Source organism: Ornithorhynchus anatinus, chromosome 5, assembly GCF_004115215.2.
Source record: "Ornithorhynchus anatinus isolate Pmale09 chromosome 5, mOrnAna1.pri.v4, whole genome shotgun sequence".
Classification (NCBI taxonomy): Eukaryota; Metazoa; Chordata; class Mammalia; order Monotremata; family Ornithorhynchidae; genus Ornithorhynchus; species Ornithorhynchus anatinus.
In genome coordinates this window covers 40,426,263-40,451,297 of record NC_041732.1, presented here as the reverse complement: position 1 = coordinate 40,451,297, position 25,035 = coordinate 40,426,263, and the positions used below count along the sequence as shown (strand labels likewise).

The 25,035-nt window shown below is 45.8% G+C and overlaps 1 protein-coding gene across 1 annotated transcript in view; it reads right to left on the bottom strand.

Annotated features, from left to right (window-relative positions):
- Positions 1–21,777, bottom strand: part of IKBKB (inhibitor of nuclear factor kappa B kinase subunit beta) — a 46,783-nt gene extending 25,006 nt beyond the window's left edge. The window contains exons 1-5 of the mRNA XM_029064876.2: positions 21,661–21,777; positions 20,661–20,783; positions 12,424–12,518; positions 7,679–7,796; positions 1,705–1,774 (exon numbers count right to left, since the gene is read on the bottom strand). Of these exons, the coding sequence (XP_028920709.1) occupies positions 1,705–1,774; positions 7,679–7,796; positions 12,424–12,518; positions 20,661–20,765 (388 nt within the window). The 5' untranslated portion in view covers positions 20,766–20,783; positions 21,661–21,777. The remainder of the gene's footprint in view (positions 1–1,704; positions 1,775–7,678; positions 7,797–12,423; positions 12,519–20,660; positions 20,784–21,660) is intronic.
- Between the last annotated feature and the right edge of the window lie 3,258 nt (positions 21,778–25,035).

Here is a 25,035-nt window from a genome sequence, read left to right as displayed (position 1 = left end):
GCACCGAGCAGACCCCTGTCATCTGTCCATTGTGACTTTCTAGAAGCTCCCCTGACTTCCTGCCTCTTACTCTGAGGACCCAGAAGAGCTGGGTTCTAATTCTGGTTCTGCCATTTGCCTGCTGTACGGTGACCTTTAGCAAGTCACTTAACTCTGTGCCTCATTTTCCTCATCTATGAAATGGGGATTAACTCCCACTCCCTCTTACATAGACTCTGAGCCTCATGTGGTACAGGGACTATGTCCAACGTGATTATCTTGTATCTACCCCAGTGTAAGTGTTAACTATGTACCAAGCACTGTTCTAAGCCCTGGGGTAGATACAAATTAATCAGGTTGGACGCAGTCTCTGTCTCACATTGGGACTCACACTCCTAATCCCCACTTGACAGATGAGGTAACTGAGGCCCAGAGAAGTTAAATGACTTGCTCAAGATCACACAGTGTAAGGATTTAATGAATACTACAATTATGAATTATTATTTATTATTAGCAGCATAACTCATCTGGAATCAACAGGTGATGAAAGGAGCTCATTCTGATTCAAAATTAGATGTGCCATGGAACCAGATCCCAGCTTGCCTAATAAGTAGTCTAGCCACATTTTCATCAAAGGTCACTATGACTGGTTTAGTCCCTAAAATTGATGAGAGAATCGCTCCTCTGTTTGCAGAAGGAAACACACTCATGTGCTTTTCAAAAGTATAATGGTTGGGAAGTACTCCAAGAATTCCATGATATGGCTTCCTAGGGCTGATCAGGAACTAGTTAGTAGAAGACCCGTCATTTCCCAAAGCTCTACAATTTTCCGAATTCTTTCACTTCTGCTAGGGCAGTGGTCGTGCCTAGGAGTTGCCCGAAGGCCAAAAATGGATGTGTAAAATAGGAGGGCCCCAATTACTTGCTCATATTTGACAAAAATTTGCACGTGCTATATAGAACGGACTGTTTATTTCACTCATTTTGCAAGTTAAAATTTTCTATTATTGGGGTTTTCATTCTTTGTTTTTCTCTTCTCCAGGCTTTTCCCCATACTACTGCTGACCAGGAGATGAGTGTTTTTGGGTTTTTTAAATGCTATTTGTTAAGTGCTTACTCTGTGCCAGGCACCGTACTAAGTACTGGGGCATTGTGATCTTTTGAGTAAGGCCGTCAAGCTAACAGGTCAACCTGACCCCAATGAATTGTGCAGGGCCCCGAAACTCTACTTAAGCGATGCCTCGGGACACCCCCTTAACTCTCCAGGTGATTCTGATCCTTAGGTGAAACAAGCTAGAGGACACCCGGAAATAAGTCAAAACGCTTCAGAACAAATAATCCTACCCTCTGTCCACAAATGCTAACAACTGGGTCTGCAGGCTAAAGGAGAGGCTTGGGGAGGAGCTGCCAGAATGGGTGGACAGAAGAGGACAGAGAAGCAGGTTACCGGGGATGGATCACAGCCCATCTCGCCCCTGCCCTTTGCAGGAAATCAGGGAGTGGGCCTTCAGAGCAGGAAAGGAAGTTGGCTGTTCTATTAAAATCATATTCCATTTCCTGCCTGGGGCAGGAAGGGAGAGAAAAACTATTTGAGTCCTGGTCTGCCTGTCCATGAAGAGGCAGGACCAAGTGGGACGATATCAGCTCTGGCTCCCTTCCTCTGGGACTCGCAGAGGGCTCGTCACATCCTCCGAAACTGTGGGCAGACCCTCGGTGTGTACTTACCGATGTCGGAAAGCAGAGTGAGGATGGCTCCTTCCCGCAGGCCGCAGCAGTTCTCGAACTGGTTAAGGAACTGTCGGGGTCCCAAAAAGATAAGAAACACCATCCAATCAATGAACCAATGCTACTTATTTAGTGCTTACTGTAAATGCAGAGCTGTGCTAAGTGCTTGAGAGAGTACAGTACAACAGATTTGGGAGACATGTTCCCTTACCCACAATGAGCTTACAGTCTAGCGGCATCCTTGGTTAATTAATCAATAACAGCTGTATAATATATAATAACAGCATTTACTGAGCTCCCACTTGGTGCAGGGTGCTGTATGTTAGGTGCTTGGGAAGTATGAGATAACCAGGAGGCCCATGACCTGCCCCCAAGGAGTTGGCAGTGTAACAGGGAAGGTAAAAGACAGTGTTAAAGAGTGTCCACTGTGGGCAGAGCCAGATTACTGGTTCTGAGGGAACATTAAGGAAAAGTATGACAGGCAGGTGTGTAAACAGTGTTTAAAAATGCAATTCTACTGGCCTTCATCCTAAAAGGGAGTCATTCACTTTACTGCCTCGGTAAGCATTCAATGAGGAAAAGCCCAATAGCCCAAGGGTACAGACATTTAACTTATGAAGCATTGGGTCCTAAGGGAAAGAGCACAGGCCTGGGAGTCAGAGGACCTGGGTTCCAATGCCGGCTCTGCCATTTGTCTGCTGTGTGACCTTGGGCAAGTCACTTAGCTTCTCTGTGCTTCATTTTCTCCATCTGTAAAATGGGGATTCAATCCTACTTCCTCCTGCCTAAGGTGTGAATCCCATATGGGACAGGGATTATGTCCAGCCTAATGATCTTTTATCTACCCCAGCACTTAGAACGGTGCTCGACACATAGTAAGCACTTAACAAATACTGCAATAATTATTATAATCATTATGAACCTCAGCAAATAGAACCCTGTAAATATAAACACAGACTCACATGGAGGTAAGTGAAAGGAAACCCAATTGCTCCCAATCGATCCCTTTGACAATAATCAAGTCTGGATGAGATTTTCTGGCACCTTGCGGACAGTCAGGAGCTTAATTTATTGAATAGGCAGTGACTGCACCTAATGTCCAGAACTCTGGTGAGCTGTAACCCCTGGGCCTGCTTTATGACATTAAAGTCAACTTCATTTGGCTCCAGAGCCCATGGATTTGCCTGCCCTAATTGACTCTGGCTTTTCTCTATATTTGTATTTATGGATAAGGCGGTTTTTATTGCCCCAAGATCCTGGCAGCTCATAACTCAAGAGACTGGGCATGTCACGAGGGCCTTGGGGCAAGATAAAATGGGAGAAGCAGGACTGAAACTAGAGTAACCAAAGAAACAGCAGACAGGGTTGGCTGGGGGTGGCCTGGTCTCGGCGTGGGAGAGGTGCTGCCTCTCCACCACCACCGCCACCCCAGAACATTCTTTCCGGGAATTCTTCTTACCCTGGAGCCGAGTTCCAACTGGTTCCGTTTTACTTCCACCCCTGCCTCTCCCTATGGTCCCCATGCTGGAGCAAGATGAAAGACACAGAGAACGTGCACACACACACACACACACACACACACACACACACACACACACACACACTCTTTTCTCTCCCTCTGTCGGACTCCCAGGATTCTGTTCCCAAATGGGAAATGTGTGGGAAAATTGCCAAGCAGCTGAACATGTCCTTGTTAGCCAGCAGCAGGCTTCTCTTTTCTTCTGTCTCTTACACCTGGTTAGATGGGTCCACCACATTATACTAGATTTGGAAGAGATGTCTTCTTGCCAAGGATCAAAAGCCAACTGATCGTCTTACCCACCTTCATTAACTCAGGCTTTTCTCTACATTTGCGTTTATGGATAAGATTACCTGGCACCACCCTCCTCCACCGGCACCTGTGTCACACCTAGATCCTGGCTCAAAACTGCCTTAGATGCAGGACATCATAAGCACTCTCTCTCTACAGGGGAAAAGGTGCATTCTGAACGCTTTCCCTCACAAAGGAAAATGGCCATTTGTACTCCCTTAATTATCCAGGCATTTTTTTTTATCTCCATCTGAAAATACTTGCTGTATTCTAGACTTCTGTCAAAGGTTAAAAAAATAAAATAAAAAGAGTCAAATGTCACAAATGGTTTATTTCCCACTGGGCTAATGGAACATTATCAGATCTGGGCTTCCTTGATCCCCTCCTCTGCCTTTGGGTGATGCCAGGGCCGTGCTCACTTCCTGCTCTGACACACATCACTTCTCCCAGGGTACGTGCCTACCGCCCACAGGGAGAGAGAGTCATTCGGGCATATCATCTCAAAAGGAAAATTTGTTTTAAAAACAAAACATCCAGGGGCCTGGTAAGGAACATGACCTGACCTTTGGCTTGTTACGCAGAGAGGGATCAGTTACGTAGACACTATCCCACAAAGATGGATCCAAGCTGTGACAAGACACTTCTGAGTGATTCCAAATAAATGAGCAAATTATTTACTTTATCAGAGAGTCATTTTCAAAAAAGAGAGAACTTTGTCAGATCTTGGAGGAAAATCGTCTTCTCTAACAGAGAAGCAGTGTGGCGCAGTGGAAAGAGCACGGGCTTTGGAGTCAGCGCTCATGAGTTCGAATCCCAGCTCTGCCACTTGTCAGCTGTGTAACTGTGGGCAAGTCACTTAACTTCTCTGTGCCTCAGTTCCCTCATCTGTAAAATGGGGATTAAGACTGTGAGCCCCACGTGGGACAACCTGATTCCCCTGTGTTTACCCCAGCGCTTAGAACAGTGCTCTGCACATAGTAAGCGCTTAACAAATACCAACATTATTATTAACTAGGGCTCTGGGGGTCCTGGGGGATTTCGGCATCCATGAGGGCATTCCTGGTGAACTCCCACTGAACTTTCTTCTCATTCCTTAACTCTGTCAATCTCTGCTCCACCCAACCTCATACCCTTACTTACTAGAGCACATCCTGGATTTCTTTATCTCCTCTTCATCAGGTCATTGTACCTATCCTCACCAACCCCAAAATCCCACTTGCCAACACAACCTCGGTCAATCAGTCAATCAATCAGAAAAAGGTATTCATTGAGCGCTTACTATGTGCGCATCACTGTACTAAGCTCTAGGAAGAGTACAATACATCAGAATTAGTGGATATGTTCCCTTCCCATAATAAGCTTTCAGTTTAAAGGGAAAGACAGACATTAGTTTAGATAAATAATTCATACTACGTAAAGTTATGTACATATGTGCAGTGAGATTGCCTTCTCTCTACAAGCCCGTCTCCCCACAAAAATGTATCCTCTCTCCCCTCAGACACCTCTGATCTCTTGACCCCCCTTCATTTATCCCAGGGAATCATGCTCCATTTGGAATCCCTACCCATCCTCCCTTCTATTTACTGCAAAATTCATACCCTCAACTCCACCCCATCCACCAAATTCAACTCTCCCTCTTTCGAATTCAGACCACCAACCCCCCAGTCCTGGATCGGCCGTACGATACTTCCTCTTTTCCTCTCTTCGGGCTGCAGAGTTCAGTTGGAGGAAATCTAGGTACCAGGCCAACTTCAGTTATTTCGAATGTATCTGCAACTGTAATCTGCAATAGTCTACCCTCTCCTCCACTAAGCAAAACTACTTCTCCCCACTTCTCGACTATCATATCCATGGTCCCCATCAACTATTTCAGGCATTTATTGCCCCCCGAAACCTCTTGCCCTACAATGACCTTGTCAACTACTTTGTTGACAAAATCAAAACCATCAGGCATGAGGGTTGTTTTTTATGGTATTTGTTAAGGGCTTACTATGTGCCAGACATTGTACTAAGCATTGGAGTAGATACAAGCTAATCAGATTGGAAACAGTCCACTCCCACATAGGGCTAAAGCACAGAGAAGTTAAGTGACTTGCCCAAAAGTTACACAGCAGGCAAGTGGCAGAGCCGGCATTAGAACCCAGGTCCTTCTGACTCCCAGAGCCATGCTCTATCAACTAGGCCATGCTGCTTCTCAGTTTCCCCAAATCTCCCTTCCACCTATTCATCTCCCTTCTACCCCATCATTTGTTCTTTAATCCTTCTTGGCCACCTCTCAAGCTCAGGTTTCCCACTTCCTTTCAAAAACTACCAGCTTTGGCCTACACCTCTGACCCTATCTCTTTTCAACTTATACCTACTCTTTCATCTCTGATCACCGTCTTCAACCTGCTCACTCTCTAAGGGCTTCTATCCCTATGCCCTTCTATCCCTATGACTTCAAACACCTAAAGGACTCCCCTATCCTAAACAATCCTTCTCAGGATTATATCTCTACTGCCCCATCTTACTTCTCTCATTCCTGTCCAAATTCCTTGAAGAGGGTGTATACATCTGCTGCCTCCACTTCCTCTCCTGGCCAATCCCTCCTCAATTCCTTGCATTCTGGGATCTCCCCGCTCCAAGAATGCTATTCCAAGGTCACCAATGACCTACTTGCCCAGTGCAATGCCCTCTACCCCATCCTAATTCTCCTCGACCTCTAGGCTCCCTCTGACACTGTGGACCACCCCCTTCTTCTAAATTTTGGTTTTTCTGACAAAGTAGTCTTCTGATTCTCCTCCTATCTCTTGCCGGGTCCTTCTCAGTCTCCTTAACTGGCTCTCCCTCTACCTCCTAGTTCCTAACTGGGGGTAATTTTCAAGGCTCAGTTCTGGGTCCCCTTTGCTTCGTAAACTATTTCTACTCCTTTGGGGTGCTCACTATCTTTCAAGGCTTCAACAACCCCCGTTTAGATGGATAACTACTAAATCTTCTCCACTTCTCTCTTCCTCTGCAATTTCACATTTCCTACTGCCGCCAGGACATCTCTATATAGTGGCACCTCAGGCTCAACATGTCCAAAACTGAATTTCTCATCCTTCCTCCCAAATCTTCTCCTCCATCTAATATTCCCAGCAGAGCAGACAACACCGTCCCTCCTCAGGCTCTCAGGTCTTCAATCTTGGCATTATCCTTGACTAGAGTCTATCCTCTCAAATCCCACATTCAGACTGTCACCAAATCCTACCGGTTCTTCCTCCATCATATTTTCAGAACCCGTTTTTTCCTCTCCATTCAAATGGCCACCATCCTGGTCCAGGCACTAGTCATATCCTGACTTGACTATTGCACAGGTCTTCTTATAGATCTGCCAGCCTCCAGTCTCTTCCCAGTCCAAACTTCATTCTGCTGCCTAGATCGTTTTTCCAAAATATTGTTCAACATACACCTACCCTTCATCAAAAACTTCCAATGATTGCCCATTCTTCTGAGAATTAAAAGAAACTCCTGACCACTGGGTTTAAGACACTACTCCTCTGGTTTTCCCCATCTGAAATTCCATTTCCTTCAGGAAACTTTCCCTGATTAATCTCTCAACTCCTCATCTTACATTGCTGCCAACTAAGTACTACTTCGCCATCTAAGAACTTTGGCTACTCACAGCCCACACACCTCAGAATTTTTGCATATATATATTTATGCTCTCTTACTTCCTCCTATCTGTAATTTCTTTTACTGTCTGTTAACCCCCTAGATCGTAAGCTCCATGAAGACAGGGATCACGTCTACTAACTCAATTGTACTCTCCCAAGTGTGTGGTACAGTGTTCTTCACACAGCAGGTGCTCAATAAATATCACTATTGACTGATTGATTGACCTGACTCTCAAAGACTAGCATAAAAAAGGAGAAGGAAGGAGTACACTCTTCACTTCCCGTAAGTATAGCATTAATCCTTACCCCACTTAGGATAAACTCTTAGTCAGATCTTTCAAGAAACAGGTTCTTGATTCATATTTCCATGAGTAAGTACATCCCCATTCCACTGGGCAAGACCCAGGCGATCAGAAATTCCCCTGCAATCACTCCAGGAAGGAAAAGTGCTCCTAATTTCCTCCTCGCCCAGTCACACATCTCTCTCCCTGTCAATGGGAGACGAGAGGCCCGGGAAGCCGGAACTCACCTTGCGCAGGTCTCCCCCTTGGCAGTACTCCATGGCCAGCAGCGGCAGGTCATTGGGTGCCAGATTCTGCATCCCTTCAGGGACTTCCCGGGCGGCCACCACATTCGGATGGTTCAGTCTCCAAAGGAAGAAAGATGCAATGAGAGAGCTAACTGACTGGATGACTTCTACCGATCCTTTCCGCCTTCTTGCCAGTCTCAGCTGAGTCTGGTGTTCCAAGTCTCCTCATTGGATTTATTGCTCAATCAGCTTCCTGTTCATCACTACAATTTCTGGACCCCATCTACCCAAAAGATGTGGCTTATTTTAAGAGCAGGTGCACAAGCAATTCTGAAGTCTTTTAATGCCTTGCACCAGAGATTAAGCTCTCTTTTCCCTGACTCCCTCTTCCTTCTGTATCATCTATGCACTTGGATCTGTACCCTTCGGGCATTTGGTATTCACTCCACCCACGGCCCTTATAGACATACCTATAAATGTATTTATTTATATTAATACCTGTCTTCCCTCTAGACTGTAAGTTCACTGTGAGCCAGGAGCGTGTCTACCAAGTCTGTTGTACTAAACTCTCCCAAGGGCTTAGTACAGTGCTCTCCCCATAGTAAGCACTCAGTAAATACCATCGATTAATTGACTGATTACTGAGGATCATAAATACCTGAAGGGAACTTGTAAAGGCAAACACATATATTGTCCACTCATATTCCCTGCAAGGGAGCTATTCCCCACCTGCAAACAAACTCCTTTTCCAGGAGATTGAGAGAAGCTATAATGATCTATGATGAACTGAATCTTGCATGACCCATCCTATTAGACTGTGACATGGTTCCTCAACACCAGATAGAGCACACATGTTCTAGTTTCACTTTTTTACATGGTTATTTGTCAAGTCCTTGTGCCAGGTACTGTACTAAGCACTGGGATAGATACAAACTAATCAGGCTGGACACAGTCCCTGTCCCACATGGACTCACAGTCTTAACCCCCCATTTTACAGAGGAGGGAAGTGAGCCATAGAGAAGTAAAGTGACTTGCTCAAGGTCACAGAGCAGAAAAGTGGCAGAGCCAGGATTCTTCTAACTCCCAGGCCTGTTGCTTTATCCACTAGACCATACTGCTCCTCTGCTTCATTGGGACAGTGCTGGTTTTGGGAGGCTTTCCAGGATCTTGGAAATATCCTGAAGTCTCCAGGAATCTTGTAACATGGCTCCTTCCAATGGTTCTCAAAGTTCTATGAACGTAACTGTGAACTCATGCAAGTCGTTATGGAATTTGTAGTTCCAGAGCAGGTGTATCCCCTCAGGGAATAGGCAGACTAATGCGTGCTCCCATTGCCATTTTGAAATGGTTAGTGGGTCAGGAGCCCAGAAATTATGAGTTGGGGAGGGCAAGGTGGTGAGGCTGATGGGGCCAGAGGCCATAAAAATTCCCAGAAGAGTTGAGAGGGGCACACTGGCAGTCGGGGCAGGACAAGGGGGAAGGTTGCTGGGCATTACCAGATTTTATCTAATATTCACTAAGAGCCAGTTTAAGGGGTGACCTCTGCATGGTTGGCCACTAAAACCAGCTCAAGATGAGGGAGTGAATGTCAGCAGTCTGGTTCTTCAGAGTCTTAGCCAAGCTGGAATTTTACAGTTCCAGGTTACTGGGGGAGGGGTATAAAGAGCAAAACTACTCGACAGCCCAGTCGTCCCACTCCTTGAGCTGCAGAACCAATACCTCCAGCATGGTCCTTGATCAGGGCTGTTCAAGGAGCAGAACTGTGGGTGCAGTGAATAGCTTGGACCTTATAATAATAATAATAATTATGATATTTGGTAAGTGCTTTCTATGTGCCAGGCACTGTACTAAGCATGGGAAATCGGGTTGGACACAGTCCCGCATAGGACTCATAGTCTTATTCCCTATTTTACAGATAAGGCAACTGAGGCACAGAGAAGTGAAGTGATTTGCCTAAGGTCATGTAGCAGACCAGTGGAGTCAGGATTAGAACCTATGGCCTTCTGACTCCCAGGCCAGTGCTCTATCCACTACGCCATGCTGCTTCCAATAACCTGGGGCCATAAAATGTGGATTTCCTTGGCGCCCCCTCCCCCTCCCAGTCCCACTGGAATGCTAACACTAACCTTGCTGGGCTGATGAAGCTAAGTAGGCTAAAAATCTTTGGGGGGGGGGGAGCCCTCCCTTTCACAAGCTTAGTGATGTGAGTTGTGGTTTGACTTTTCACATTTATGGTTAACCGACACATCCGCTTAGCAGATAAGGCATAAGAGTGCCTGTGTGTGTGGAGTATGTGTTTATGTGTGGGCTCGCATGCGTGCACCATCTTCCAACTTGTTTTCATCCTCGCTCTCTCACAAACAGACCCTGTCTTTAGAGCTTTGCTGCTCTAGTAAAAAGAAAATGGAATTACCAAACAAAACAACTGGACAAACACAAAGAGCACAGCACAGCTGCAGTTGTACTGGGACTGGCACATAGCAACCTCTCAATAAATCCCATAATACTTCTGACTAATAATACGATTTTTCAGAAGTCACAGAATCAAAAAAAAAAGCAAAGAAAGATGGGCACAAGTCAAGAAAAAAGATGAGAAGCAGCGTGGCCTAGTGGAAAGAGCATAGGCCTGAGAGTCAGAGAAGTCAGAGCACCTGGGTTTTAGTTTCGGCTCTGCCAGTCACTTGCTGTGTCACCCTGGGAAAGTCACTTCTCTGTGCTTCAGTTTCCTCATCTGTAAAACAGTCACTGAGGTTTCTGTTAAGTGCTTACTGGGTGCCAAGCACTGTATTGAGTGCTGGGGTAGATACAAGATAATGAGGTCCCACATTGGGCTAACATTCTAATTAGGAGGGAGAACAGGTATTGAATCCCCATTTTGCAGACGAGGGCTCTGAGGCACAGAGAAGTTAAGTGACTTGCCCAAGGTCACACAACAGACAAGTGGCAGACCTGGGATTAAAACCCAGGTCCTCTGACTTCTAGGCCCGTGGTCTTTCCACTAGGCCACACTGCTTCTCCAAATGGGTAAAATGGGCATTAAATACTTGTTCTCCCTCTTCCTTAGACTGTGAGCCTCATGTGGAACAGGGGCTTTGTCCAACAAAATGACTTTCTTTAACAAATGTACTGGCAAGGCCCACTTCATGGGCTATGAAGGAGCAGCATGGCCTAGTGCAAAGAGGTCTTTCTGCCATTTGCTTGCTGTATGTCTTTGGGCAAGTCACTTAACTTCTCTGTGCCTCAGTTTCCTCAACTGTAAAATGGGGATTAAATAATAATAATAATAACAATAACAACAACAATAATAATAATTATGGTATTTGTTAAGCACTTACTATGTGTCAAGCCCTGTTCTAAGCACTGGGGTAGATACAAGGTAATCAGGTAGTCCCACGTGAGGGTCACAGTCTTAATCCCCATTTTACAGACAGAATAACTGAAGGACAGGGAAGTTAAGTGACTTGCCCAAGGTCACACAGCAGACAAGTGGCGGAGCTGGGACTAGAACTCATGTCCTCTGACTCCCATGCCCGTGTTACTCCTTCGTACTTAGACTGTGAGCCCTGTGTGGGACAGAACTGTGTCCAACCCAATAAACTTGTTCTTAGAACCAGCACTTAGAACAGTGCATGACACACAGGAAGCCCTTAACAAATACCATTAAAAAAATGAAGGTGGTATCAAGTCATTCAATCAATCGTATTTATTGAGTGCTTACAGCGTACATCACTTTATGTGGAGCACTGTACGAAGCGCTTGGGAGAATACGATACAGATCTGGGGGTTCTCCTCTACGTACTTGAAGGTAGAGGTGTGGATTCAGTCAGAGAACCCTTGGAGAGTCACAAGGGACATTTAGATGACCACTGGTCACAGGAGATTTTCAACTCCTGGATGGAGCATCTGCTCTGTTATTGGTGGCTATCTCCAAGACTAAGCTCTCTTTTCTTTTTCTTCCACTCCGTTCTGCATCCCCATGACTTGCTCCCTTTATTCATTCCCCTCCCAGCCCCACAACATTTATGTATATATCTGTAACTTATTTATATTAATGCCTGTCTCCCCCTCTAGACTGTAAGCTCATTGTGGGAAGGGAATGTGTCTATTTACCATTATATTGGACTCTCCCAAGCACTTAGTACAGTGCTCTGCACATAGTAAGCGCTTAATAAATACAATTAAATGAATGTGTGAATAGCTTCAGATTTTCCTCTTCACACTAGAATCAGGCCAGGCCCCAGTCCATTTGCCAAATGTGCGTTTGCGTGCTCTCTCTGTCTCTGAGGTGCTGTTTTTTTAGAACAGGGCTCCTGCCGCTGCAAACACCTGTTTAAAAATGATCACGTTCGTAAGCAGTTTGAGCACCTGGTACAAATGGGAGCAGGCGGCGAGTTACCTCAGAGGTGAGGAAAGGTAGGGGTGAGGAAGCCCACAAGGACTTTTTTCCAAGCCAAAGAGTTTCTCAGGTTCAAATGTTTGAAAACCACCGGGCTAGATCAAGGTCCCCTCTAGTCCTAACATTCACAGTCCTATGATTCTCTTTATTACGAGAATTCCACAGGAACCTCAGGCGAGGTAGTCAGACCAGTTTATGAGAATTCAAGAGGCTACTTCCTTTCTTCCACTGGTCACCATGTCCCCCAGTATAACTAAAGACCAGCTGACACTATCCTCTCCCTCCACCCACCACCAGATCCGTACTGGTAGCGACCAACCAGTATGTTTCTGTTGATACAGACCCTCACCTTCTCATGATCTGGATTTCCAAGCACCACCTCTCTCGATTCCGGGTGCTGAGCTCTTGTCGACATTGCTTGATAGCTATCTGCTCCCCTGTTTCCTACAGAGGCAAAGCAGAGAGGAGGGTTAGGGCAGGATTCATCCATATGGTACCTTGATTCCAAGGATGAACTTGACACTCTTGGGAGCGCCCAACTCTGAAGCAGCCTCCAACCGTGTGAGGCCAGAGGAAGCTCCTCGAGACTGTAAGCTCGCTGTGGGCAGGGAATCTGCCTGTTTATTGCTATATTGTACTCTCCCAAGCTCTTGGTAGAGTTCTCTGCAAATAGTAAGTGCTCAGTAAATACAACGGAATGAACAAATATGAGATTGGGTAGGGTGGGGAAGGATAATGTGGCCCAGTGGATCCACTTGACAGGGATGGTTCTGGTTTTCAGTACTTTGTCCCAATCCTGAGAAATTCTATCCTGGTTTTAATAGCCTGGAACATGGGCATCCCCTCCGAGAGTGTCCCTTACGTCCTTCTACCATGTGACTGGGGGCTGTAGATTGCAAGCTCCTATATAGCCTGTAAGCTCCCTTTTTTATGATATTTGTTAAGTGCTTACTTTGTTCCCTAAGTGCACTGTACTAAGCACTGGGATAGCTCCAAGCTAATCAGGTTGGACACAGTCCATGCCCTACATGGGGCTCATCATCTTAATCCCCCATTTTACAGATGAGATAACTGAGGCTCAGAGAAATGAAGTGACTTGCCCAAGGTCACACAGCAGACAGGTAGGGGAGCTGGGATGAGAACCCAGGTTCTTCTGGCTCCCAGGCCCGTGCTCTAACCACTAGGCGATGCTGCTTCTCCTTGTGCATAGGGATTGTGACTACCTATTCTGCTGTATTTTCCCAAGCACTTGGCACTGTGCTCTACACACAGTAAGTCACAGTAAGTACTCAATGAATACTGATTGATGTGCACCACTTGACAATTTAGCCGTGGTATGGGATGCAACTGGAGGTGACTGGAGAGGCCGGAAACTGCCGGCGGGAATAGGCATGAGTGAGGACAGAAAGAAAGGGACAGCTAACTGGTTGTAGTGAAGGAAAGAGACAATGATAATAATAATAATATTAATAGTGGTATTTGTTAAGCACTTACTATGTGCCAGGCACTGGGGTAGAGTGGTGGAGCTGGGACTAAAACCCAGACCCTTCTAATTCCCAGGGCCATGGTCTATCCACTAGGTCATGAGGCATTCTGATGAAAGGAGTAAAGGATGGACTGTGCCAAGGAAGTGTGGTAGGCAAGTCAAAATCCCCTTTCTAACCCTTCTCTTCCCAGCTATTTCCACCATACTGGTTTGGGGCTTCAGGAAAGAGGACCAAAGCACCACCTAGGATCTGGGAATCAGAATGTGGCTTCTGAACCCAGTTCCACTTGTCTGTAGCAGAGGATGAGACCACACTCTTTCTGGGACCCCAGTTCCCGGTCACAACAAATTGGGAGGCAGTATCCTTTCCCACTTTATCTCCAATGAGATAAAGGGAGGGGATCAAATTTGATCTCCTCAGAAGGAAGATACCACTGGCCCTCAAATCTCCGCAGTTACGGAGGACCTAGGTTGTTACTGAGAAATAGGTTCGGGAGTCAGGAATGGAAGAAAACAAGGGCTCAGACAGGTTGCCCTAGGAAGGAGTGATCAACTCATTGTGAGCAAGAAACGTGTCTACCAGCTCTGTTATATAGTATTCTCCCAAGTGCTAATATAGTGTTCTGCTCACAGTGAGTGTTCAATAAATATTACTGACTGATTGATCATTGAATTTGGGCCTTTGGTTGGAGAAGGTAACTTAGGAAGCCTGCTGAGCTGGAACTGCCCCTCACTGTTCAGTTACATCACAGGTTCACGTACAACATTATTGGTCTCCTGTGAAGGTAATTGGGTGGAAGGAATTCACAGTGCATTTCTGGGAAGTAGAAAAAGAGAGACAGAAGGAAGCCCGGGGATTTTTGAAACCAGTTTACTTCCTATTTAAATCACTGAAGACTCATAAGCTTGCTGTGGGCAGAGAACGCACCTGCTAACTCTGTAGTACTGTGCTCTCCCAAGTACTTAGTACAATGCTCTACACATAGTTAAGTGCTCAATAAATATGACTGATTGATATACATTTGTACCGAGGAGGTGTCAATAAGTTTTTAAGTGCTAGAATTGAGAAGCACATGGCCTAGTGGATAGAGCACGGGGCAGGGTTCTAATCCTGGGTCCACAACTTGTCTGCTGTGTGATCTTGGACAAGTCACTTCACTTCTCTGTGCTTCAGTTTCCCCAACTGAATGGGGATTCAATACCGGTTCTCTCTCCTATTTAGACTGTGTGTCTGATGTGAGAGGTTGGCCAGGGAGAAATGAAAACAGTAATTTGGCGAACAGCAGGAGAAGAGAGCAGATAGATTAGGTGGGTTCAGATGATGAAGAATCTTGACTTGTTCCCATTGTTCATCTCTTCTCCCAGCCCCACAGCACTTATGTACACATTTGTCATTTATTTATTTATATCAAAGTCTGTCTCCCCCCCCGACCCAAGACTGCAAGCTCGTTGTGGGCAGGGAATGTGTCTGACAATTGTTATATTGTACTCTCCCAAGCACTTAGTACAGTGCTGTGCACAAAGTAATGCTCAATAAATATGACTGAATGAGTGAATGACACCATTTTGAAGGACTTTTTGTTGATGTAGAGAGACACAGGGAGACAGGGCAGGTTTTGAGGAGGGAAGAGTTGATGGCCAGGCGATGTTTCAGAAAGATGATCCGAGTGGCAACATGGAGTATAGATTGAAGGCAGGAGAGACTAGAGGTTAGGAGGACAGCGAGAAGGGTAATCGCAATGGTCTAGCCACAGCAAGATCTGAGTTTGAACCAGGATGACTGCAGTTTGATTGGGAAGGAAGGGGCGCATCCGGGCAATGTTTTACAGGAATAACCTGCACCATCTGGGAGTAGACTGTGGGAGTTGAATGACAGCAAGGAGATAAGGGCAGAAAGGACAGCAAGGTTTGTGGCTTCTGAGACAGTGACCCTCCAGTGACCACCACCCCCCAAGGTCAGTTTCAGTACAGGCAGAGGCCAAGATGAAAATGTGCTTGTGACTTTAACCCCTCCTTTCCTCCCTTTTGCCAAAATTGTCAAAACGTCCCCAAAATTGGCCCAGGGCCAGCTAATGTCATTACCAGGCACCCAGAAAGACCAGTCCCTCCAAGGCTGGCTGCCAGGGCGGACAGATGTGCCCTCTCCCCTCAATTCTGGTTGCAACACACTGCAATGTCTCTTTCTGGTACCATGTGAGGTTGGGCGGACTGTCATTAGGACTTGAACTAACAGGACTGATTTGGAAGGTGAGGGAACCTGGGAAGATAGGGAGTGAGGGAGTTGAGAGCAGGAGGAGAAGGAACAGGACGAAGAGGACGAGGAAGAAGATGAGGAGGAGGAGGAGGAGAAGGATGGGATCTAGGAGGAAACTGGGAGGAAACTGGGAGGAAAGAGGTCTGGGAATCAGAGAGCAGAGGTCTGAGAGAAAAGTGGAGAAAGAGAAGAGGGAGAGCATGGGGAAAGAGGAAAGGAGAGGTGAAAATGGTGGTCTAAAAGAGGAAAAAAGAACAACAGATATGTGGAGAGAAAAATATAGACATAGGAAGAAAAAATGGACAAAGAAGAGAAGAAAAGAGAGTTTGGAAAAGAAATGTAAAAGAGGGGAAGGAGAGAAGGAGTAGAACAGAGTCATAGGAACTCTAGACTGTAAACTCATTGGGGACAGGGAATGTGACTGTTTATTGTATTCTCCCAAGTGTTTAGTACAGTGGTCTGCACACACTATGTGCTCAATGAATATGCTGAATGAATGAATGACTGAACCCGGGTTCTATTCCCGGCTCCATTATTTGTCTGCTGGGTGACCTTGGGCAAGACTGCTGTGTCTCAGTTTCCTTATCTCTGAATTGGGTATTCAATACCCATTCTCCCTCCTACTAAGACTGTGAGCCCGCTGTGGGACAGGGACCATGTCCAACCTGATTATCTTATATTAGTCTCAGTGCTTAGTATAGTGTTTGGTTCATAGTAAGCCCTTAATACCAAAATTATTATTATTATTTTTAGATACAGAAAAGTACAGAATGGATAAGGAAGAAAGAGAGAGAAAGGAGATAGCAGAGAAACAATAAGATACTGAGACTATTTTACAAGTATTATTCACAGCTCTACTTACTGAACAGCTCTAAAATATCCTGAGCCTTGATGGCCAGGGAGAGCTAGTATGACATTAGAATTAACCAGCAGATGTGCTCCCTAAGCCTGGACCAGCATCTGTCTCCAAGTGTCTCTTAGTGAGTTACTAAATACCTTGTCACGTATCTGACGAGATAACCTTGGGCCAGTCACTTAACTTCTCTGGGTTTCAGTTCTCTTATTTGTAAAATGGGGATTCAATACCTGTTCTCCCTTCTACTTAGATTGTGAGCTCTGTGTGGGACAGGGACTGTGTCTGACCTGATTATCATGTATCTTCCCCAGCACTTAGAACAGTGCTTGACACATAGAAACCGCATAACGAACACCACAATTATTATTACAGTTTTCAGACCCAGCCTGATTTCATGAGGCTAGGCCAGGCCAGCACGAAGCCAAAATCAGTTCGGCATGAAGCCAAATGCAAGCTGCTCCAATAGCCTAATAATAATAATGGTATTTGTTAAGCACTTACCGTGTGTCAAGCACTGTTCTAAGTGCTGGGTTATATTCAAGCTAATCGGGTTGGACAGAGTCCCTGTCCTAGGGGGCTCACAGTCTTAGTCCCCATTTTACAGATGTGTTAACTGAGGCACAGAAAAGTGAAATGACTTGCCCAAGGTCACACAGCAGACAAGTGGAAGAGCTGGAATTGGAACCCAGGTCCTTCTGAATCCCAGGCTCATGCTCTATCTACTAAGCCATGCTGTTTCCCTAACTGCTCTGCCTCAGGGGTTTTGAGCAAGGGTGGGTGCAGTATGGTGGCCATGACCCAACAAAACCAGAAGTGATCTAGGATCAAAATTGGAGTGGGCTCTCTGCCCTCCCTTTCAGGGACCACTGCTGCACCCATGCTCAGACAGCAGTGGGCCAGGAATAAGGCCTTCCATGCTCAGGAGGATCTCGAGAAGTGAGAGACGAGCCATTTCTGGTTCAGTCTGGGCTTACTTTCAGGACAGTTTGCTTTGCTTTAAGGAAAAAAAAAATGACATTCACAGATACTGGAATTGGAGATGCATGTGACATCATATGTTTCTGCCAGGCACCAGCATAAGGTGATGACATCATTCTCTCCATTTTGAGGAACTACACTCAATTTGCCCATCACTAGAATGCTTCCCAGGGAGATTCCCCTGACTCCCAACTTGCCCCAGAGCCACTGTGTTTCCTCAGAACACCGCTTCTGAGCCATGGAACTCAGCATGAGCCTGGGAGTCATAAGATCATGGGTTCTAATTCCGGCTCAGCCACTTGTCTTCTGAGTGATGTTGGGCAATTCACTTTACTTCTCTGTGCCTCATTTCTCTCATCTGTAAATATGGGGATTGAGACTGTGTGCCCCATGTGGGACAGGCACGGTATCCAACCCAATTTGCTTGTATCCACCCCCATGCTTAGTACAGTGACTGGCACTCAGTAAGAGCTTAACAAATGCCACAATTATTATTAGTATTATTATGTCCAGTGCCATATCCATTCCAGATAGGCAACCAACTAATAGAAAGACAGACTGTCTGGAATAATAATAATAATAATGGTACTTGTTAAGGGCTTACTCTGTGCCAAGCACTGCTCTAATCCGCGGAATAGATAAAAGTTAATCAGGTTGGACACAGTCCCTGTCCCACATGGGGCTCACACCCTTAATCCCCGTTTTACAGATGAGGGAACTGAGGCCCAGAGAAGTGAAGTGACTTGCTCAGGGTCACGCAGCAAACATGTGGAGGATCAGGATTAGAACCCAGGTCCTTCTGACTCCCAGGCCCACACACTATCCACTAAGCCACAATGGAATGAAACCAGAAATCTGGTCACCCGATTTCTGCCCCTTGTGGGACTCTAAAATGGTCGTTTTACAGTGCAAAGTTCTGACTGTTCAGTGGCTGGATAAGAAGGGTGCTGCCAACACTCTCAGGGAGATTATTATTTTGGTATTTGCTAAGTACTTACTATGTGTCAAGCACTATTCTAAGCGTTGGAGTAGATTCAAGTTAATCAGGTCCCTGTCCCACATTGGGTGCACAGCCTAAATAGGAGGGAGAACAGGTATTGAATCCCCATGCTACACTTGGGGAAACAAACACAGAGAAATTAAGTGACTTGTCCAAGGTCACACACACAGGGCCGGAATTAGAACCCAAGTCCTTCTGACTCCCAGGCCCGTGTTCTTTCCATTAGGTCATTCTGCTTCTCATGGGGTCACCTGACCAATCCATCAGAGAAAAGGCATGGTCTAGAGAAAAGAGCACGGGCCTGGGAGTTAGTGGGCCTGGATTTAATTCCAGCTCCACCACTTGCCTGCTGTGTGACCTTAGGCAAGTCACTTCACTTCTCTGGACCTCAGTTACCTCATCTGTAAAATGAGGAATAAGACTGAGTTCACATGGGTCGTGGACTGTGACCAACTCTGTTTGCTTCTATCCACCCCAGCACTTAGTAGAGTGCCTGGCACATAATAAACATTTACCAAAGACCACATTATTATCATTAATGGTATTTATTGAGTACGTACTGGGTGAACAGCACTGTACTAAGTGCTTAAGGGGGTATAATAAAATAGGATCCGTAGACATGATCTCTGCCCACGGGGAGTTTGCAGTTTACCATCACTGTCAGTGTGTAGTCATGTTCTTCACTTGAGCACCTGAGAGCTCCAGGAGTTCTCTTTGGGGCGGTCATTTATTTTACTCTGAAGAATCTGGTTTCCAGCTATGTCCCCTGTACAGTTGGCTATAGCACTGATACCTTCCTGCCCAAAATTTTAAGTTTTGATACTCAATCTTCCTCTACCTTGGCTCCAGCCACAAAGTCCCACAGCTCAGTGTCTAGGTTCACAGGAAGCTGGGGAAAGAATGCAAACACTCTGAAGTAAGGGGAGAGATTAGGGGTCTCCTCGGAGAAATGTTTTATGTTCTATGGTTTTCCAAAAAGGTTCTGTGGAACATCATGATGTTACTTTTTGTTACCATCATAATGCAAACAAGGAAACGTGTATCTGTTTACTTCTCTGGGTCCAGTAATGGTAGTGTCTGGTACCTGAATGCCAACAATGGCACTCAGCGCTTATTACACTGACTGGCACATAGTAAGCACTTAAATACCATAAAAATAAAATGGCATACAAGTTTCAATGTTTACCATAAAACAAATGAATAAAGCAGAATAGTGTCTCGCTATGACCCTTTGAGACTACCATTGGAAATCTCTGTGGAAATCTGCAGCCAAGAACTGGTTTGACAATTTGCTGGGTCCCAGAGTCTTGAAGATGAACGGTCCCCAAAGCACCGAGACAGATGTGAGAACTCTCTCTCTGGGGCTCTCTCAGGTCATCTACCTGGGTCAAATGGAAACACTAGGTAATCCTGTTCAGAGAGTCGGTTACGGAACCAGGCTCCAGGGTCTCAGGTTCTGTGATTCCTCATCTTGTCCTAGTGTCTGACCTGGTGAAGGACCCTTGTCCAGCCTCACGGATGAGACACACTTTATTAGGAGAAGGAGTCCAAAAATAAAGCTACTCAGGCTCTAGGAGAAAGTGAGCTGTAGTTATTCCCCCATTCCTCCACTGGGCTGTTGGAAAATAACTGTGGCAAGCACAACTGCATGTGTTGCAATCAGGCAACGAGTGTCGCTCTTTAAGCAAAGACTTCAGGGAAGTCATCCAGCCAGGAAAGAGTCAAAAACAACATCCATAGGACAGGAAAGAACAATCTTTACAACTGTATATGTCTTTTTTTTATCACATTCACCATCAAATCCATCCATCAATGGTATTTATTGAGCACTTACTATGCGCAGAGCACTGTTCTTAAGTGCGTGGGAGAGTACAACGGAATTAGCAGACATGATCCCTGCCCACAGTGAGCTTACAGTCTAAGCATCACCTTCGAACATGATGGAGAGCAACTGTACTATTCATCACTGGTCCTCTCCCCGGCTGGTCCAAACCGGGGGAGAGAAGCCCTACCTTGTTGTGCCAGCGGATGACATTTCCAAAACCTCCGGTTCCAAGACGTTCTTTCATCTCCCAGACCCCACAGGTTTGGGTCTGCAGAGAAGGCGGCCAACTCATTCTGGTAACGGTTTATAGCTGCAAAAATTAGGAGAGCACAGGGGAAGGTCAAAGTGGAAGGCTGACACTTGCTGAGAGGAAGTGATCACATGTTGTAGTGGACAGAATACAGGCCTGGGAGTCAGAAGGTCATGGATTCTAATCCCAGCTCTGCCACTTGTCTGCTGGGTGACCTCTGGCAAATCACGTCACTTCTCTGGGCCTCAGTTACCCCACCTGTAAAATGGGGATTGAGACTGTGAGTCCCATGTGGGACGGGGACTGTATCCAACCTGATTTACTTGTGTCCACCCCAGTACTTAGTACAATGCCTAATACATAGTAAGCGCTTAGCATATATCACAATTATTATTATTACTATTATTATGTCCCTTCCAGGTGTATAGGGGAGTGGGGAAAGATGATAACCTTGCAAAATAGGTATCTGCTTCCACTAGAGGAAGAAAATGGCAGTTCCTAAGGCCCGGGCTACATTGGATCCTCATTGCAAAGGACAGCTGCCTTTTCACGTTTCAAGTTGTCAAAGAATGCTCAGTGGTTAGGTCTCCCTTCCTTGAAAATCATTTTTGCCTTTATAAGGGTTGGGGATCCTATGAGTCACCCCCAAACCCACCCACTTCCATCGCAGTACTCTGGTATCCACTCTCGCAAGGAGTTGGACCCCTCCCAGTAGCACTCCTGTACTGAGGGGTCCTAAATCCAACAGGTTTGGTGGGGGCGGGAGAGGAAAAGAGGGAAATAAACCGTAACAACTTTGTGGATCTAAAGGCACGGTGAAAGCTTAAAGTTTTCTCAAGAGCCACCACGGAGCAGGAAAGAACAGGAGGGATGAGGTATGTTTTTTGATTCACCCCTTCCTCCCCACACCCTGGCTGAAACCTGTGTGGGTTCTCACCTGCGGGCTTCCAGGGGGTCTAGGGGAGGGGCGGGCCAAGCTTTCAGCCGCTGATCCCTCCCATGAACATTGAAGTCCCGGAGTCTAAAAGCAGACAATTACCTCTCCACTTCCTCAAACACTTCCTGCTCTGACATCAGAGAGACACATGGCCCAGGCTGCTGACCTCTTAAAGGAGCCACGGCGCCCTGGCCAGCAGATGGGCTACCGGGCCTGCCAGATGGGCCATTCATTCGTTCATTCAGTCGTATTTATTAAGCGCTTACCACGTGCCGAGCACTGTACTGAGTGCTTGGGAAAGTACCACACGTCAATCAACAGTGACAATTCCTGCCCACAATGAGTTAACAATCTGGAGTGAGGGGTGGGTGGGGGGGACAAGCATCAAAACAAGTAAACAGACATTAATATAAATCAAAAAATTCACAGATCTATACATAATTGCTGTGGGGCTGGTTGGGGGGGTAGGGAGAGCAAAGGGAGAAAGTCAGGGTGATGCAGAAGGGAGGGGGAGATGAAGAAAAGTGGGGTTTAGGCAGGGAAGGCCTCTTGGAGGAGATGGGCCTTCAATAAGGCTTTGAAATGTGGTGGGGAGTGGTTGTCTGTCTGATTTGACAAGGGAGGGCATTCCAGGCCAGAGATAGTATGTGGGTCAGGGTTCTGCCCGAGTCTGCCCCCCTTCAGAGCATCCCCCTAACTCCTCCAACCAGGCCTTGGCAGTGGGGTGAGCAGGGTTAATACGCCTGCGCATGCCTTTCTTATTTTGAAAGCCAATCGGTTCATTCATTCATTCAATCGTATTTATTAAGCACCTACTGTGTGCGGAACACTGTATTAAGCGCTTGGGAAACTACAATACAACAATAAACAGGGATAATACCCTGCCCACAATGAGCTCGCAGTTTAGAGGTGGGGAGACAGACATCAAAACAAATAAATAACATTACAGATATATACATAAGTGCTGTGGGATGGGGGGCGGGGGGAGAGCAAAGGGAGCAAGTCAGGGCGATGCAACAATCATGTTTATTGAGCACTCACTGTGTGGAGACCACTAGACAAAGCACAAAGGAGAATTATGATAGAACAGAGTTGGTAGACTCATCCTCTGCCCACGAGGAGCTTACAGTCTAGAGGGGGCGACAGACATTAATAGAAATAAAAAAATTAAGGATGTGAACACAAGTTCTGACCCTCGCTATTCGCCTCTTTCCCTCCAAGGAGTGGGAGCACAGACCAGAAGGAATTTCAAAATGCTGGCGTCTCCTCCCTGGATGAGTGAGATTAGACAGAGCTTGGTATGAAGCATTTTCTGAGGCACTGGGTGGGGAGGAAAAAGAAATTAATGGGGGGGGGGTCCCCAGAGGTTCCCCAGACAGTCTGAACCAAGAATTCCCTCGGTTGAGCCCTTGGTTAAAGCTTATGTCACACCACACACACACACACACAGTGCCTTTCCAGTGACTCTTAATGAGGTGGAGTTTCCCTAGGGACTGATTTAGAATTGATTTACTGATTATTTACAAGATTTTGCCCCTGCCCGCGTGTCCTTCCCCAGAGAAGTTGTTTGTAATTTCAGCCTTAAACTACCCCTCCCTGCTGGAGCCTCCCCAGCCCTTTATCGAGAAGGATAAATCACAGCAGCACCCCCGCAGATACTGTGGGCTCTGAGAAAGAAAAGGGGGGAAAGATGTGAGGTAATTCAGGAGAAAGGTCCTCCTCGGGGAGGTTAATGCTTCTCCCCGGACAACCCCCTACTTTACATTATAATAAGGGCCTTTCACTGCAGACTCTCTCTGTCTCAGGCAAATATAGAAACATAATATAACACAAAGAAAGTGTGCGTTTGCCTGTGTGTGTGTGTGCGCCTGTTTGTAATGCCCAAGTCTGCTAATTATAAGAAAAAAAAGCATGGAAGGATATGTGGAGATAGGGAATCCTACTTTTAAATAGAAGTACAAGACAAATGTGACATATATTATTAGATTCAGTACTTCCTGTTGATGGAGTAAAGGGATCAAGAGGACATCATGGCTCTAAAGAACCTCTAGCACTTTAGAGGTCTTGTGAGGTCCCTTCTGGTGCCTTGAAAGGATTCTCTTCTGCTCTGCCAACCACTGGAAATAATTGCAGATTGATTTTCCCCTAAAAACATTCTGGTGCTTCTCAATGTGACATCTGCTGAAGTTAGCAAGGATATCCTCAACAAGACTTTAATTTTTAAATTCTCAGCTGTGTCTTTGCTCAAAATAACTTGGTTTTGAAATACAGAACAGAAATTCCTCATACGTTGCCCTACTCAATTTGAGGTTTTAAAACAAAATTATTTTTAGAGTCCTTGAGTTAAAAGGCCCCACTGAGAGATTCACACCTAGAGCACTCCAGACAGATGGCATTAATACTATTCTAAAAAATGACCTATTTGGAAATATCTTTTCAAAAGGACAGCTGAACAGTATTATTAGAGCTTTTTAAACAACAACAACAACAAAATAACACTGCTTCTGGTCCTTTGGGTTTGAAGATGACACTACTGGGGGAGAGATTTTATACCTCTCAAGGATATGGCTGAATAAACTAATTCATGATGATGATATCTAGTGACATTTATTTCCGAATGTCATAGGTCTGTGTCTGTTTCCCCCATCATATTGTAAGCTACTTAAGCGCACTCAAAGGGTGTCTTCTCCCCCTCCAGACTGTAAGCTCCTAGTGGGCAGGGAACTCTGTTATATTGTACTCTCCCAAGGCTTAGAGCAGTGCTCCATGCACGGTAAGCACTCAATAAATGTGATTGATTGATTACTACTATAATCCTCTTCCAAGTGCTTAGTACAATGCCTAGCACCATGTAGGTGTTGAATAAATACCACTGATTGATGGTTAGCTTCTTGAGGACAGAGAAAGGGTGTCTTCTCCCCCTCCAGACTGTAAACTCATTGCAGGTAGGATATGTCAGCTCTGTTATAGTATATTCTCCCAAGCGGTTAGTACAGTCCTCTGCACATAGTAAGTGTTGAATAAATATTATTGATTGATTGATGGATTGATTGAGAGGAAGGTGAGGAGGGCAGGTGTGGGGAATTGCAGGGACAGAGGATTAGGGGAGGGCAGGGTGAGGAGATGGAGGCAGAGGGTTGGAATGGGATTTATGTGATGGTCAGTTACAAGATTGGAAGCCACTTTATGCTTGACTTGTCACTACTTTTCCCCATTCTCAAAGCCCTTCTGAATTCACATCTCCTCCAGAAGGCACGATGAATTTCTTTTCTCCTCTGCTTTTATCCCTCCACTACCTGTTCAGTACTTCTCTACCATCTAAGCACTTTTAATAGTCACAAACTACGGAAGCAATTTTGTATGTCGTCATGGTAA